This window comes from Chlamydotis macqueenii, chromosome 3 (assembly GCF_036417535.1).
Source record: "Chlamydotis macqueenii isolate bChlMac1 chromosome 3, bChlMac1.mat, whole genome shotgun sequence".
Lineage (NCBI taxonomy): Eukaryota > Metazoa > Chordata > Aves > Otidiformes > Otididae > Chlamydotis > Chlamydotis macqueenii.
The window spans coordinates 39807987-39824869 of NC_141558.1; the positions used below are offsets into that span (position 1 = coordinate 39807987).

A 16883-nucleotide genomic window follows, 5' to 3' on the forward strand; every position below is an offset into this window, starting at 1 on the left:
TTGCTGTTAATAATAATAAACATCATTATTCAGAATGAAGATTAAAAAAAAAAAAAAAATCTTTTTTTAATCTCCTGAAGAATCATTTGTTTTTCCTGACACAGGCATCACTTGTAACACAATGGGATGTGACACCACAAGCTTCTAGAAACTACATGTCACAGAAACAGCGATTAAAGAAAAATTAAGTCAATGGGTTCAAATCAGCACCCCTGAAGACTGACTTTTTCAGCAGCTATAGGTGATCAGCATCAGAATTCAACACAAAATTTATCATGGAAAGAGGCAACCAAGATAGGGAAAACATAGATACAATCTAAGAACTCCAGTATAGGTCCCTCTCAACCACTGAAACCCAATTTTTATTTTTCCTTCTTCCTAAGACTTTTCCTGTATAGACATCTAGAGCCAAATACAGAGTATAATATTTCAACCAGTCTATTTTCTTAGTTTTCTTCAGTTATTTCCACAAAATTGCTGTAGTTTATTCCTGATACATTATAGCAAAATTGAAAAGCTAAGTAACAATAAGCCTCATTCATAACCATGTGCTTAAAATTTGTAACAGGTAGGTTTTTGTACACTCACACTGTCTCTCATTTTTCTCCCGTATTATTAACTTCCATTTGTTTCTATAGCCTCTACTCACTGTTAAGTTTCTGTTACCATTCTCTCCTGATGACCATCTCATCCTTGTTTAAGGTGACTTCTTTTTCTCCTCTGGGTCACACTCAAATGAAATCCTGACTAAGTCTGAAGAAAGATCCTGCGATGTACAGAGACACTCCACATCCATGATGTTTTCCCAGAACCACAGTATCGTACATAAAATGAAAGCCCTTACTTTTACTCTCAGTTGATCCATTACTAGCAGACCTCTACCTCTCTGAAATCTCAAATGGACATTTTTCTCTTAAACACTTAACTCTTCAAGTGCCAGAGCTGCAAGGGACAAATTGAACACGACTGTTTACAGTTTGGGACCTTTGTTTTTTAGGCTGAAACTTTAAACACACAGTTTTAACAATAAACTTACCCTCTTACCATTTTTGCTCATAAAAACCAACACTGGTCATGGTATTTAGTTACCTTAGACACCGAGAAGCCAGGCTAAGCTCTTTGGGCTTCATTTAGGTATCAGTCTTCAGTCCTACATATCCCCTTGTTAAAAGCTAGAGAAATATGGCATGGGACAGAGATAAGGTTGCCCTGTCTCACCTGCTACACTTCCAAACACTAATTTTAACACTGTTTAGCCCCCTAAAACCAAGATAATGAAAAACTAAAATAAACACAAAAATGGAGTACACTGCAATTTTGAAGCACGACAATAATGCTGTCCAAATATACTGAGAATAGTTCAAAGTGACATTACAGTAAATGACATTTGGAAATTTTAAATTATATGACATTATTTTGCTGTAACCTAAAATGTAATTCCATTATTTTTCTGTGTATATGTTAACAGCTTTCACTGTACTATTTACAGTCATCCTGAGGGGGGCAAGTTGACATAAATCCTACTATAAATACACAGTGCATTCTGAAAAACTAGGTATTATCTTATTTTAGGACTAACTTATGTATTTTTGTGTTAGTGCTGGTCATCCTAATACACAAATTCTCTCAGCAGTATTAATAGTGCACATAAGTCTTTGGGACTTAATGTGGAATTTATGAATGCAGTATTTCAGAATGAAATCCTCTGATAAAGGCAAAAAACTTTGTAACACTTAGCTAGTAGGGGATGGTGTGCAAGCAAAATAGGTTGAGCATCTGAGAATACAGTCAGCTGAAAACATCTCTAGTTCACTAGACCCAACTTAAACATGAGATTTGCCTGAGCAAAGGTGTTCATCAAAGTGGTTTGTATTTACATTTCCCCAGCTGCAGTGTCACATCTCTAACAGCAGAGTATGCTGAGTTACTGTGGAGGATGAAATGGGGCACACATACAGTAACCCCAGCATTCACCTCCAGAAGACACATCTATTTTCAAGATCAAAAGAAGCAATGTTGAATTCCAGAGCACGTCATATAGCTGTTTGTCAGGTTGTCTGGGTTCTTTGGTTTTTGGTTTTGTTTTTTTTTTTTTCCCTTTGGAGTAGGGGGGTATCATAGTTCAGTCCCGATAAGGACCAGACTACACAGTCTCTCTCTTACTCCCCCCACCCTCCAAAAGAATAGGGGGAGAAGATATAAGAAAAACAGCTCAAGGTTTGAGATAAGGACGGGGAGAAATCCTTAAAAAGTTACCATTATGGGCAAAACAGACTCGACTTGGGGAAAACTATTCATTTATTTCTAAAACTAGCAGGAGAATGAGAGAGGGAACAAGATAACCTCCCCTCAACCCCTCCCTCTTCCCGGGCTTAACATTATCTCTACTACCTTCCCCCACCCCGAGCGGCATGGCCATGGAAGAGGAAATGGGGGTTGCAGTCAGTTCATCACACGTTTTACGCCACTGCTTCATCGTCAGGGGAAGGACTCCTCGCGTTCCTCCCCTGCTCCACCGTGGGGTCCCTCCCACGGGCCACAGTCCTTCGCGAAACTGCTCTGGTGTGGTTCATCTCTTCCACGGGTGCAGTCCCTCCAGAACAGCTGCCCCAGAGGGCCCTCCATGGGCCACAGCCGCCTTCAGGCATCCACCTGCTCCAGCGTGGGGTCCTCCACCGACTGCAGGTAAATCTCTGCCCCTCCATGGACCTCCATGGGCTGCAGGGGGACAACCTGCTCCACCATGGTCGTCACCACAGGCTGCAGGGGAATCTTGGCCAGGAGCCGCATTACTCCTTCCTCTCTTTCTTCACTGACCTTGCTGTCTGCACCTGTTCCTCTCACAAGAAAAGTTCTTCACAACAGGCTGGCAGATGCTTCACATCTCATTCGCATCTCATCTCCTCTCCACTTCTTGCAGCTGGGCTGGGCCGAGTTGGGCCCAGTCGGCTGCCCGGCGGGAGGCCAGAGGGTGAGGCCTGCAAGGCCCATGAGGCTCGCGCCTCCCCCTCTCTGCCCCCCGCTCAGCTTCTTCATATCTTCTCTTTTTTTTTTTTCCTGTTTTCCCCTTCTTAAATACATTATCGCAGAGGCGTTATCACGGAACATTCTGCTACCAATCAGCTCGGCCTTGGCCAGCAGCAGGTCCGCCCTAGGCCCGGCGGAGTCCACTGAACAAAGGGGAGCAACTTCTAGCAGTTTCCTACAGAAGCTGCCAGCTTAGGCCCCCCCTCACTAAACAAACCCAGAACAAGGGGAATGTTTTGTTTTTAAACATGACTGACACTTTGTGCAATTATTTGATTTGAAGCTCTGGTAAAAAAAAATTAACACAAATCTAACTTGCACAACTTTAAGAGGAACTTACTCTTTCTTGCCAACTACAAGTTTTCAATACATTTACCTCACTTGGTGATAAAATTCTGTTGATCATTTCTCGCTAAGTCAAACAACCTCAGATGCTCATTTTTGTAATTAACCTTCTAAAATTAACCTAAAAACTACTGTGATTTTTAATCTTCGTAGTAGGACCGTTGCTGACTCCTTGAAGCTGAAGCCCTGCTTGTACTGATAACAGTATCTTCATTTGTCCTTGACATTAAAATAGCACCATGTAGTAGCTCCTCTCTCTCATTCCCAGTGCATTTAAAAAACAAACACACACACAAAAAAAAAAACCAAACAAGCTTTAAAGCATTTACAGCCCTGCTCAAAACCAGACTTTTCCCAAACCTTAACAATCCTCTGGAAACCCTCTGATAATTTTTCCTGTTTGCCAAGTCCGATTCTTCATGTTAAGTCTGGACACATTGCTACAAATGAGTTACTTTCCCTTCCACTCCACAAAATGTTTCACCAAAATAATTACGACTTTCAGAAACCATTATTTTACTAGGACAGTATACACATATCCCAAACTGAGGGAAGGAGGAGACTGTACACTTCTTACCTTACTTTTTTTTTCCCCCCAAAGGGAGCGTAACAGCAGTGAAGGGTAGGTTAAACACAAAGTGAGAGCAGAGACAAGGAAAGACGTGAAGGTAAATAAACAGAATCACGAGCAGAGAAGCAAGTAAGAAAACGTAAAGGAAAAATGAGAAGCCAGGAGTGGTTTTAGAAGACTATTTTTCAGAAGTCTACAAGGAGTTTTTGCTTACTAAAAAGTCCTGATGATAGGAGGGATCCAGGAAACTGACACCTACTCCTCGGAGAAGGTTCAATAAAAGATCAAGATAGCAAATTAAAATAAGTTAACAAAAAGCTTCCATTCCTAATCTAACATGTATTCCCCACAAACTTTTACTGTTAAAAGCAGCTGTCCTAAGTCACAGTATGACTACATTCCCAAGAATACCAAAGTAATTTTTGATAACTAGTACTATGCCTACATTTACAATTCCCGCTTATGGTGAGTGGCTCACTCAAGGAGAATAGTATCTTACTCAAGTCTGGAAGAGTCAACAGTAGTTTAGGAAGTCTGAAATGCACTCTGGTTTAATAATATTGTTTGTCCTGTTAGGAGCACTGAAACAATAATTTTGCTTTTCCAGAAGCATTAACAGATACTAGAGTGTTTTTCCATGGCTATTTATTTATATAATCACAGGTCTAGTGATTAAACTCAACACGTTGTTGTGGTTCAACTACAGGACGTAGCTAAGCCTCATGCAGCCACTCACTCACTCACTCCCCCTAGAATGGGATGGGGGGAGAGAATCGAATAGGTAAAAGTGAGAAGACTCATGGGTTAAGATAAAGACAATTTAACAGGTAAAGCAAGACCTGCGCACATAAGCAAAGCAAAACAAGGAATTCATTCACTACTTCCAACCCGTAGGCAGGTTTTTAGCCATTTCCAAGAAAGCAGGGCACCACTACACATAATGTTATCACTCCAAACATCCCCCCCTTCCTTCTCTTTCTCTCAGCTTTTATTGCTGAATGTGACATCATATGGTTTGGAATATCCCTTGGGACAGCTGGGGTCAGCTGTCCCACCTGTGTGGCATGTCAACTTCTTGTGTACCCCCAGCCTACTCACTGGTGGGACAGTGTGAGAAACAGTAAAGTGCTTGAGACTGTTTAAGAACTGCTCAGCAACAGCTAAAACATCCCTGTGTTACCAGCACTGTTCTGGTCACAAATCTAAAACACAGTACCATATGAGCTACTATGAAGAAAATTAACTCTATCCCAACCAAAAGAAGTACACACCTCCTGTTTTCAGAAAATTATTTTAAATATTGTTTTTTCAAAATATATATATTATAGTTAAACTGATCCTTCCATAAGAACATTTTCTTTTCATTAGACATAACAAAGAAAACATTACAAAATTTATTTCATATTAAGGGCTAACAAGTGGAACATGTTGTCAGGGTTAGTTCTTCAAATAAGCTTCAGTAGAAGACTCTGCCATAACACCCCTAACTTCAAATTCCACATACATCATGACTTTTGGGGGAAAAATACAAGAAATAATTTAAAAAAAAATCTATAAAAGATAACGTACAAGAAAAGCTCTTATACAAATAAGATCAAAATAGAAATGAGAATCAGTGACTAATGGTAAGAGTAATAAAACTGAAAATACTTACATTAAACTTAATAATGTCATATATCAAGTACCGAGGGACAACCTGTCCATTAACCTTGTCGATGATCATTTCCTTAAAAGAAAAGAGATGACATTTACATTTATTTCATGAATATAGAAGAATGTCAACACATTTATACTTAGTGCATGTACCTGTAAGCTTGATGCAATCAACACTACCCACATCTTCATTATCAATAGGTCAGGATTATAAAAATATTATTATGGTCTTAAGTCTCTCATGAAGCATTCAGTAAGAAGCCAAGAAGCTGTAAGAAGGCTCCACATTATGATCTACAACTTTTATACATTAGTTTCCCCACAGCTTTCAAAATCACTACCTCTCTTGTGTGAATAGAGAGTTTTTAGAAACCTCAGTAAAACCTGTGACCCTAAGTCAACCAAGCACTTTTGGAAATCTCACCTACAATAAGAAGTACAACAGCAAGGAAGTAAAAAACAAGCATTAACATCCATTTTCTATGATCAGGTTGGATCTTTTCACCTTTAACAGCATCTTAGACAGCAATGACAAATGCAATTTGCTTGAACACTGCATTGTGACTAAACAGTAGGGTTCCTTCAAATGGAAATATCACAGATACTATCTGCATCACATGAAATGAGTTATCATTCAATATGTACTGGTAAACTACCTTGAGAATATGTCAGCTAGAACAAAGACTTCTAACAACCAACATCCAAACACAAAAGTGTTTCCTGAACTTTATGGTACATATAAAAATATATACATCTTACATGCTGGTGCTTATATCTGTAACTCAGGCTTCCTATGATATGAATCAGACATAGCTTATTAGTCTGACACACTAATAAAGAGCATCTAGTTTCATATAAATTATTCATGATTGAAAACGGTAATGATCAACTAACTGGTAGATATTTCTCAGAGACAACTTTGAAATATTCACTTTCCTAAATGCAATCATTCTTCTCTCTGTCCTCTTCCCCTGCCCAATTCTCGGCTGGTAAGTTAGTTGCATCAGCTAAGGGTTTTTTGCTGCCAGTATCAAATGAAAATTCCAAATTCACACATACAAGACAAAACAACTGGAAAAGGTGAAAATATTTCACTATAACATGATGAAAATAAAATTGTGAGCTCAAGAATTATTCTGAAATAGAATCTTACATCAACTCAAATTAATTTTTAGTTTGTTTCTTGATAGGTCAGTAGCATTTTTATGTTTTACAACCTTTTAACTTCTGTTAGAATCTGTAACTGCTAAAAAGTAAATGCAAACAAGCGTTTCAATGTAAAACTGATTTTCAGTCTGTACACATACCAAGCTTCTTGAATTGTACCTAGTATTTAATAGTATTTGGCTCTGAAAAATAAGCAAGCAGTTGTAAAAACATAGATTTGTTTCAAAACAAATGCAAAGCTTGAAGCATTTAAAACTAAACTGTAAGACATGAACCTGTTGTTCTCAAAAACCACTGGAAACTCTAAGTTGCCTACTTAATATTTTGGAATCTCATCTGCAAACACAACGCTGAAATGGAGATTTCGCTCCCACAGCATTCACAAGTGTTGTTAATGACAACCTTAAGTGACCTTATATATCTTTTCCCATCAATTAAAAAAAAAAAAAAAAATCAGTGAAAAATATTCCTTTGTAACGTTACAATAGCTTATTCTTAACTCTAAAAAATCATTCAGTCACAGGTACTGTATCAAATAACATTTGCAAAAACTCTGCATAGAAATGATGTAACAAAAGGCCATCCTGTAACTTTCCACCGATGAGCTATCAAAGGAACAGCAGATGCAATGCTGCAAGGACTTATTTGACAACAAATTTTCTAACTAACTGCAAGAATAGACGGAGTAGATACACTCTAAGAGAGAAAGAAGGCATGATGTTCTGACTTGAATAGTGTGTAAAGATATAATGAAGGAGTGGGGGGAGGGTGGAGCGAGGGCGGGGAGTGGGTGTAGAGAAAGAAAAGAAAAAAAAAAAAAAAAAAAAAAGGGAAAACCCCCCCCTGGAATTCCTGATAGTAATCAGGTGAAATACTTAACAAAATAAAACTGAAACAAAAGAATGCTATGGTGTTTCTTTAAAGTTTCAATCACATTAGCAGGTGAAACGGATTTTTAAAATACATTTAACTGACCATGTATTTAAGGTTTAAGGACTCATTTCCTCAGCATGCATATTCAGAGCCTCAGCTTCGATGCAAAACTAGCATTTGTATGTAAAACCCTGAAAACATTTCAATGCCTGGTATTACAAGATTTTATGCCTAATTCTCAAAATCTGAATCTCTGGACAGTCAGTTTAAGAAGAATTATAAAATACAGCCAGGAGACCAAGAATGATTTTTAAACCTCCTCTGCAATGTTCAGCTTTAACACAGAATTGATTTTATAAAGAAACTTTTTCTCTACTTCAGACATGTATAAACCTCTTTGGCTCTATTACCGGTCAAACTAGTCTCTTTCCTCACTTCTCACTTATTTTCTTCCTCCCCTGCCTCTTGTTCTCTTTTCAAATCTTGGCTGAAATCCCAGCTACCAGAGCAAATAAACAATAGCACAATATGCCTTAACAGTAGAGACGAAAATTCCTGTGCTGCTCATCTCCATCATGACAACAATATTCACTGCTCCATTAGTTACGCCAATACAACTGTCATAAGGCAAAAGCTGTAAAGCAATCATTAAGAACAATTCAGATTAGAAATACTCTAACATGTCATTATTTAACATCTGATTTCAGACTCTTCCTTGAAATTGTGAGAAGTGAAAAATACCTCAGGGAACAGACCTCAAAGGGAAGTTCATAGACTGCTGGGAAAACGCAGTATTTGAGAAACTGATCACATTCAGACTCACTCCTGATCTCAGTAATAACTTGATACTTTAAGGTTATATTTAAGCCAATTTTTAGGTAACTAAAAACTTAAACCCAGAACCACTCACATGACATGATAATAGAACACAAAAGTATCCATGATGCACCTGCATCCATGCATTCCTTTTATAGATCCCATGTAGATTTACAGCCACTACTGCGTGTTTTAAAATTACCACTGCTAGTAAGTATGATCTTTACCACTCGCCCATTAGCTGCTAGTTTAGGTATTGGCTTAACCTGTGGGCTTGCAGAACATGGTCCAATGGCCATTTTCTTCAATGTAATCTGGCAAAATTGCGCTGGTGTTAATCTCCTCTTCTTAATCTTCTGCTGCTGCAGAGCAGTTTTACAGCATACTACAAACAGTAACTGTCCTAAGAGCTTTTAGCTGGACAAGTACCAGAAGAACAACGCTGGACTGACAGCTCATGGACTTTTTCTTTTTTTCCCTGAATCATATATCTAGCAAGCAACTTGGACTTCAAATAATCCAAAAGTTAACCACAAAGTAAAGGATCTCATTTTACCAGCCACTTGAAGAATGTATTTTTTGTTGACACAGAGTATGGAATCAGATCTAACCACAAATCTGTTCATTGTTCCTTCTCCTCCTATGCCTTGCCTTTTCTTCATCCATTTACCTTCAACAGAATTCTAGCCACTGCTGTATTTCAGAAATGAAAAGAGCTTTTTTTAAAAAGAAAAAAAAAAAAAAAAAAACTATTTTGCCTGTGCCTGCCTTTGCAAACTCACATTTGTAAGTCATGCCATTTCTCCATTTCTGAGTGAGGTCTGTATTGATACAAAAACATAAATCAATCTCAATCTCACCACTCTCCACTTTTGGAGTCCTTGGCCCTCGTAAGTCTTCAAGTGTGAACAACACTTTACATGTAAATAAAATATATACAAAATTGTATAAAAATTGTAAAAAGTATTTCAAGTCTAAGAATGCCTCGGCATTTTCTACTCAACTGTTCCAAAGCTAAGCAGAATGCCAAGAAAGTTGCTGAAAATAACTAATTTGACTAATTTGTTTTCTAGCATGACAGCCAAAACACTTTAACAGAAATGTATGAATTCCCTCAGATAGCAGTATGGATGCAAAACACTTGGCTTCTAAAGGAATACTCATATTATACTAGTCACCTGTAGGTAATATTCAGATTAGATTTCATGAGCTTTGCAGAAAACTTTCTTCCACGCCAGGAGAACAATCACACCTGAAGAGCTGGAGATGAGCACAGAGTATTGCAGGAGACCTCTCATCACCCAAGACATAACTGATCATAGTAAGAACTGTTTGCAAGTAATTTCAGCTTGAAGTGAACTGCAAATGCATTTAAAATTCTCAAAGACAACCACATGAAAGGCTTACACCAGAAGCCTTAAAGCAAGTTAATAGATCACTGTATTTATGGAAATTGCCTTTACGAAAGTTTTATATACTCTGTCATTCCAAATAAAGTTTGGGGAAGTTACCTCATCTTTTGCATTCTTAACACAAGCCATTTTGCTGCATGGCACCGATATCTCTGTTCTGTCTTTCCTTCTTTTGCTTACTTTTAAAGATTACTGTAAAGTAATGCAAATTGGGCCACCTCGTTCTATACTTTCATTCTCTGAAAGAGAGAAAGCTACTTCAAGGGTAAAAAGTATTAACTACTTCAACATTTAATTAAAGAATCAACTTCAATGAGCAAAATTAACTAATTACACTAATTAACAAGATATGTTAACATTAAAAAGCCAAATTTTTCTTCCCATACATTAAAAAAAGAGAAAGAAATCATGTATATATCCACAGGAAAGGAACAGTAATGGAAATTAGAATTTGGCATCAACATTAAACAAATCTTGAATTAAAAAGTGTTCTGGTTTTGTTAGTGAGGGGGGGCCTAAGGTGGTAGCTTCTGTAGGAAACTGCTAGAAGTCGCTCCCCTTTGTTCAGGGGACTCGGCCAGGCCTAGGGCGGACCCGCTGCTGGCCAAGGCCGAGCCAATTGGTAGCAGAATGTCCCGTGATAACGCCTCTGCGATAACGTATTTAAGTAGGGGAAAACAGGAAAAAGAGGAGGAGAAGATGTGAAGCAGCTGAGCGGGGGGCAGAGAGGGGGAGGCGCGAGCCTCATGGGCCTTGCAGGCCTCACCCTCTGGCCTCCCGCAGGGCAGCCGACTGGGCCCAACTCGGCCCGGCCCGGCTGCAAGAAGTGGAGAGGAGATGAGAAGTGAATAAGATGTAAAAAGGATCCTGAGAGATGGCTGCAGACGCCAAGGTCAGTGAAGAAGGAGGGGGAGGAGTAATATGGCTCCTGGCCAAGAGTCCTCTGCAACTCGTGGTGAAGACCATGGTGGAGCGGGTTGTCCCCCTGCAGCCCATGGAGGTCCACGGAGGGGCAGAGATCCACCTGCAGCCTGTGGAGGACCCCACTCCAGAGCAGGTGGAGGCCTGAAGGAGGCTGTGGCCCATGGAGGGCCCGCTGGGACAGCTGTTCTGGAGGGACTGCACCCCGTGGAAGAGATGACCCACGCTGGAGCAGTTTCATGAAGGACTGTGGCCCGTGGGAGGGACCCCACGCTGGAGCAGAGGAGGAATGCGAGGAGTTCTTCCCCTGACGATGATACAGCGGCGTAAAACAACGCGTGATGAACTGACTGCGACCCCCATTCCCTTTTCCCCCGCCGTGCCACTCGGGAGGGGAAGGTAGTAGAGATAATGTTGAGCTCGGGAAGAGGGAGGGGTGGGGGGAGGTTATCTTGTTCCCTGTCTCATTCTCCTGCTAATTTTAGAAATAAATGAATAGTTTTCCCCAAGTCGAGTCTGTTTTGCCCGTGACGGTAACTTTAAGGATTTCTCCCCGTCCTTATCTCAAACCTTGAGCCGTTTTTCTTATATCATCTCCTCCTATTCTCTCGGAGGGTGGGGGGAGCGAGAGAGAGACTGCGTAGTCTGGTCCCGATCGGGGCTGAACTACGACAAAAAGTTAAACTGTTCTGATGCTTCTAATAATAGGCAGATTTTATTATCAAACCTGTTGAAAGGAATTTCAATTGAAAAGAAAAATATTCCATGAACAGGTTGCATTTTTAAACTGACCACACTTAAATAAATTTAGAAATCCGTACTATGAAAATTATTTATTCGTTTAAATGTGTTAATTCTATCTCAAGATAATTCATTCAACCCATACTTGTTCATTTAATGATATTTTGCTTTCCACTTCATGAAAACACTGAGGGGGAGGGGAATTACAGTAAGACTAATTTTACGCCAATAAAGTGAAATACTGAAATGCACTATAACAAACTTAAAAAAAAAAACAACAAATCAAGTAAAGATATAGTTCATGTCCTAGGTAACTGAGAGAACTTAAATTTATTCTTAAGAGACTTAAAGTATAAATCTGGGAAACACAACAGACCAGATCAGAGCCACTCTCCCACACCCCACAGCCACATTTATGCACATATCTCAGTATATGTGCATCCCTGTCTTCCACCACGGACATAGTAGCCACCCTTACTAAACAACCTGTTTTGAAGCACAAAAAAGAAAGCAGCAGTTTCCCTGAAGAACACCTAGGATTGCACCGCATGGACAGTGGCAAGCCATTACTTTCTCAAGAGTCTTAGAAAGAGCAGGGGACAAAAAAATAGTACCACGCTTTTTATCTCAACAGTATGGAATCTTATGTATGTCATTAAGAATATTACGATGTACCTCATTAGGAAGCTGCCTGGCTGAAGAGGCTCCTACCAGACATGACAGCTTGTGCAACCACTTTTGAGCTGACAGCATGGCACTTCTGGCATTATACTTTCAATTTTTTCAGTGAAGCAGAGGTGGTGGAAATTATACCATTATCTGGTCCTCTGTCCCTGAGATAGTACATAGTTCTTCGTGATAATTGTACTTACAGATTTGATTTATACATGCTTCACATGTAAATGTGTGTTCAGTAACACAGACCATTCACAGAAGTGACATTTCTAGAAGGATACTGATAACAAAGGCCTAAGAAAGGGAAAAAAGTTAACGACGACAGTATGGTCTCCCTTATCTGAAAGGTGCATTAGGATTCAGAAGACCAATATGAAAGATCATCTCAGATATTCAGTGCATCAGCAAGCCAGAGTGACAGCAATGTAGAGGGCCTCCAGTGCTACTGAAACATGATAGGAAACTGCGTCCATCTACATCGACAGGTATTTAGTACAACAGCTAATGAAGAAGTTCTGCTCATCTAAAATACGAAGGTCAAGAAAGGAGTAATCTCTTCTTGTGGCTACTGTTCTGAAAAGTTTACCAAGAACACTCCAGGTCAGCTTTCAAAAAAACAAATACAGATATCTTACAGCTTGTTTTACAACTAGCTTACAAAGTTCATTAGCAAATTTACATAATTTAAATTAGCGTGACAAATTAGAAATGTCTCCATCTTAAACATAACTAAACAATTTCTAAATCATAGTCAGTAATTCAGACGAGCTGAAAATAAAGGTTACAGAAGTAGAGACATCAATGCACAAGTCTCTCAAAAGATGAGGAAAAATGGAAATTTTATAAATATTTACATTCATTGGATTAAATTGACCATGTTTCCTGTATCAAAGTATAAAGCTGTAACAGAGATAAGATTCTGCATTTATTTTTTTAGATTCTCTTCAAGTGTCTTCTCATATTCAGAGTGTCATCTCAATACTTTGATTTGTTTCAAAGACAAACAGCTCCCCCCAGAGCAGTCATCACTGCTATTCTATAGATAAGAAATGACTTATGAAGTGTGATTCCCACATTCAGCCAGTGACAGAATCTATATTACTCCTGAAATCCCATAATTCACAGATCAAGGTCTAAAAACTGGGCCCTGTTTCTGAAAAAAAAGCAAACAGCACTGAAATTGTTACAATAATTAGACAGTATGCTCCTTACCCCATCCAGAAGAGTGTTTGTTAAATGTGTGCGAAGATCTTTACGAAACGGAAATTCCAGATTAGCTACATGAAAAATTGAATTGTCTCTGTCAATCATATAAACTTCATTCTTGCCATCAATCAGCATCATGTACCTGCAAAGGCAATTATAAGACGTTATACTTAAAGGTATATCCTCCAAATCTCTACTATTTTGATTTATATTAAGTGCTAAAAAAAGCAATCATGACAGATGTTATAAAAAAAGCATTTTAGAAGGAATTTTTTACAGTTAAAAGTTTACAACTATTTAAAAACTATTGCTTCAGGAAAGCAGATAATTTAGTTCAATGCAGTTATCAGAAAGAAAATATTTCAAGGCTAAAAGTTCAGAACACACATACACATAGAAGAAAGTCGCTATGTCCAAATAAAATGATGCCTGAAAATCTATTAAAAATAACAGAGGTTTTAATGCTGTAAGAAAAATATGAGCCTAATTCAGTTAGATTCAGCTAAAAGATCTTCTACTCCAGTTTTTCCCTTATTAAGTGGACCAGAACTTTGTCTGGTATAAATCTGCAGAGTTTCATTCAAAAGCAACACCTTTCCTGCCTGTCACTAGTTATCTAACACCGCAGTATTCCAAAGTCCCAGCCAACTATTGAGCTACTTTTCATTAAAACACTGACAAATTTAGCCCAGGTACATTCCTCTCACATGACACTCAAAGAAAATCCCAAAGCTTGCTACATATCACCAGCAACTTGTGAGCTTGCTTCAGTTGCAGACATCCAAGTTTTCTAAAAATTTCTTTACATTATGACAGCACACGGGAGCCCAAGTCATTAACTTAGACCTCTCTGTGCTAATCCCACAGAAGATTGCTCTGCAGAGGTAAGATTCTGTATCCAAGAAAAAACAGTGAACAAGTAGAAAGAAAAAAAGAACAGGGGAAAAAAAAAAAAAAAGATAAAAAACACAAGAGACACTAAACAGCATGACAGCTGTAACACACCTGAGTTACCTTTGTAAAGTTTCCTTTGATCTCTGCAGCAAGAGTACTAAAGTAGAGTTCCAGGAAGAATAACAAGGCAGCTGCACAGACAAAGGTCTTAAACTTGTGCCTAGGAGAGCACACCTTCTAACTGGTGAAAATAAACTGAAGAAATTTCAGCAGAAACTAGTTTCAAAGGCCAGATGCAACAAGTCAACATTTTGGCAATGAATGAGAAGCACTAAAGGTGCTGAGCATATACCACAAGCAGCTGCAAGTGAAGACTAGCAGCTGATATGGTAAAGGAAGACAGAAACTGTTCTGGCGCTCAGAAGGCTGGCAAAGCAAAAAAGACAAGAAAATTGCCTTTTTGGAACCAATAAGATGCAATTGCACTTGGTAAGACCAGTGAAAAGAACCACGTAGTTATCAAGATGTGATTGAACGACCAGCTAGAAAACACCATGCCTTAACAACAGTGCAAAAAATAAGCATACAAGTGACAAAGCTGAAGTGAAGACTCAAAAGTACATCCAAGTTTGGCGTCTCAGTCAAACCCGAGTTATGTCAGTTTTCCTAATTATCACCTGAGCTGCTGTAATTGAATTTATGCCTGATCATGCCGTAACTAACCATGCTCGTGGTCCACACCAAAACTGAAAACATGACCCTAAGCAAGGCTTTCTTTCACTGATCCTTTCACTTCACCTTACACACAGATGTGCTAAAAGCACAAGTGTTATTGGAGCAGTTCTACCAAGAAATGTCAAAATCACAGAAACCCAAAAAGAGAAGAAAATAAGAACACTACTGACTGTCAAGATAGTTCAGTGGTTCTAAAAGTTCACAACATTTAAAGTTCTTGAATAGCCTCTGATATAAATAGGGAAGGGACATAAATGTTCCCAGAGCAACTAACCCATTTGAGTTGCAGTACAGTTCTTTTGACAAGACAGAACAGGGAAACACTTAACTAAGAGCAAAGATTATAAAGAGTTTCACCATCCATACCAGAATATTTTGAAAGAAAGTAAACATATTTTGAAGACTCATTCAGCAAAGAACTTCTCATACTTGTAAAAGTCTTTGGATACACGTACCAGTATTTTTAATAATTCATCCATTTCTCCTTGGAAAGTCCTGGTTATGAAGAAATAACAAGCTATCAGTAGTCTTTTCTAAAATTCACTATTGCTCTTACAAGTAATGCCCACAGGATTTCTGCTGCAGCAGAAATCAGAAGCAGCAAGCATCCCCCAGAAACCCTGCAGGCAAACAGTCTACGCAGGTAGGCAGCTGTCCCATTGTCTGCACAGATCCTGCCCATAGAAACCAGCAGCTCGGACCACAGCAGCACAGTACCCCCCGTGCAGCTTAAATAAATACTTTCTTTCAGTATCATGACTATAACCATAATTCACTATAGATCAGCTCAAGTAGTGTTTCTCCACACACAAGATGAATACTTCAAGATGTTACACATCGGGGCGGGGGGAAGTCATATGAGCAGCAAAACCTAATCAGGGGGGAGCAGATTAAATCAATGCAACATTAGGAGAGCTGAAAGCTACACACGAGATGCTTTATGAAAAAAAATAATTTAATGTACATTCAACTAGATAATTTGGCGCCAGTTCTTCAGAAGCATGAATAACCTACAGACAACATTCATTTTTCAAACCATGTAAATTTATTCAAAACTAAAACTAATTATAAAGACCCTGTTGTGTTTTTCTCAAAAATTAAAGAAATCATGGGGAGGGAAGAAGAGGTGTCTAAGCCACAGAAAAAAAAAAACTTTACTTTTAATTTTATAAATAAGTTTAATTTGCCATCTCTGCGCTCACTGTTGTTTTAGGTACATGCTTTCATTGTAACTTGCTTCAATGACAAAGCAGCATCTAATGCTTCAAGAGATCTAGGACTTAAAAATACATACTTGCATCATCGTTACAAATGTGGTACAATATGAGATCTTACAACTGCTTTGGGAAAAAAAAAAACATCCACAAACCACAAACAGCTAAAAGCTTTGTTTTCAGCCACCTAAAACATCTACAGATTCAGACAACATACAGAAGATTTCATCAAAACCTATTACTCAAACATCAAAACTAACACACCATCCCTTTCTCTAGCTCTCTCACTCAAAACAAAATCTACAGAAATTTACTTAAGAGTTGGTAGCTGGATAGCCCACGAACCACCAGTGTGGTTCTCTTTCAAACCACAACGCTGATGTTACATCTCTTCTCCCATGATCTCTCTCTTCCTCTTTTTAAAATCTGTCACTGTTAGCTGTTATAAATTCTAAATGACAGCGACAATGGTAAGCCTTATGACTGCCTGCAAAAGATTTCCAATCAAAGATCACCAGGAATCACAAACATATCTTACTTCAGAGAGCTACTGAGAAACAGCATGTACTGATCCAGAGATGTCCACTTTAAAAGGGTTTTGTTTATTCTTTTTTTTTTTCTAATCTGAAAGCC

At 38.6% G+C, this 16883-nt stretch overlaps 1 protein-coding gene across 2 annotated transcripts in view; it reads right to left on the reverse strand.

The window, feature by feature from the left end:
* RNGTT (RNA guanylyltransferase and 5'-phosphatase) overlaps nucleotides 1-16883 on the reverse strand; it is a 187011-nt gene that overhangs the window by 124658 nt on the left and 45470 nt on the right. For both annotated transcript variants that reach the window (XM_086745338.1, XM_086745339.1), the window contains 2 exons: nucleotides 13414-13549; nucleotides 5598-5669 (listed from right to left, as the gene is read on the reverse strand). In XM_086745338.1, coding sequence (XP_086601464.1) covers nucleotides 5598-5669; nucleotides 13414-13549 — 208 coding nt within the window. The remainder of the gene's footprint in view (nucleotides 1-5597; nucleotides 5670-13413; nucleotides 13550-16883) is intronic.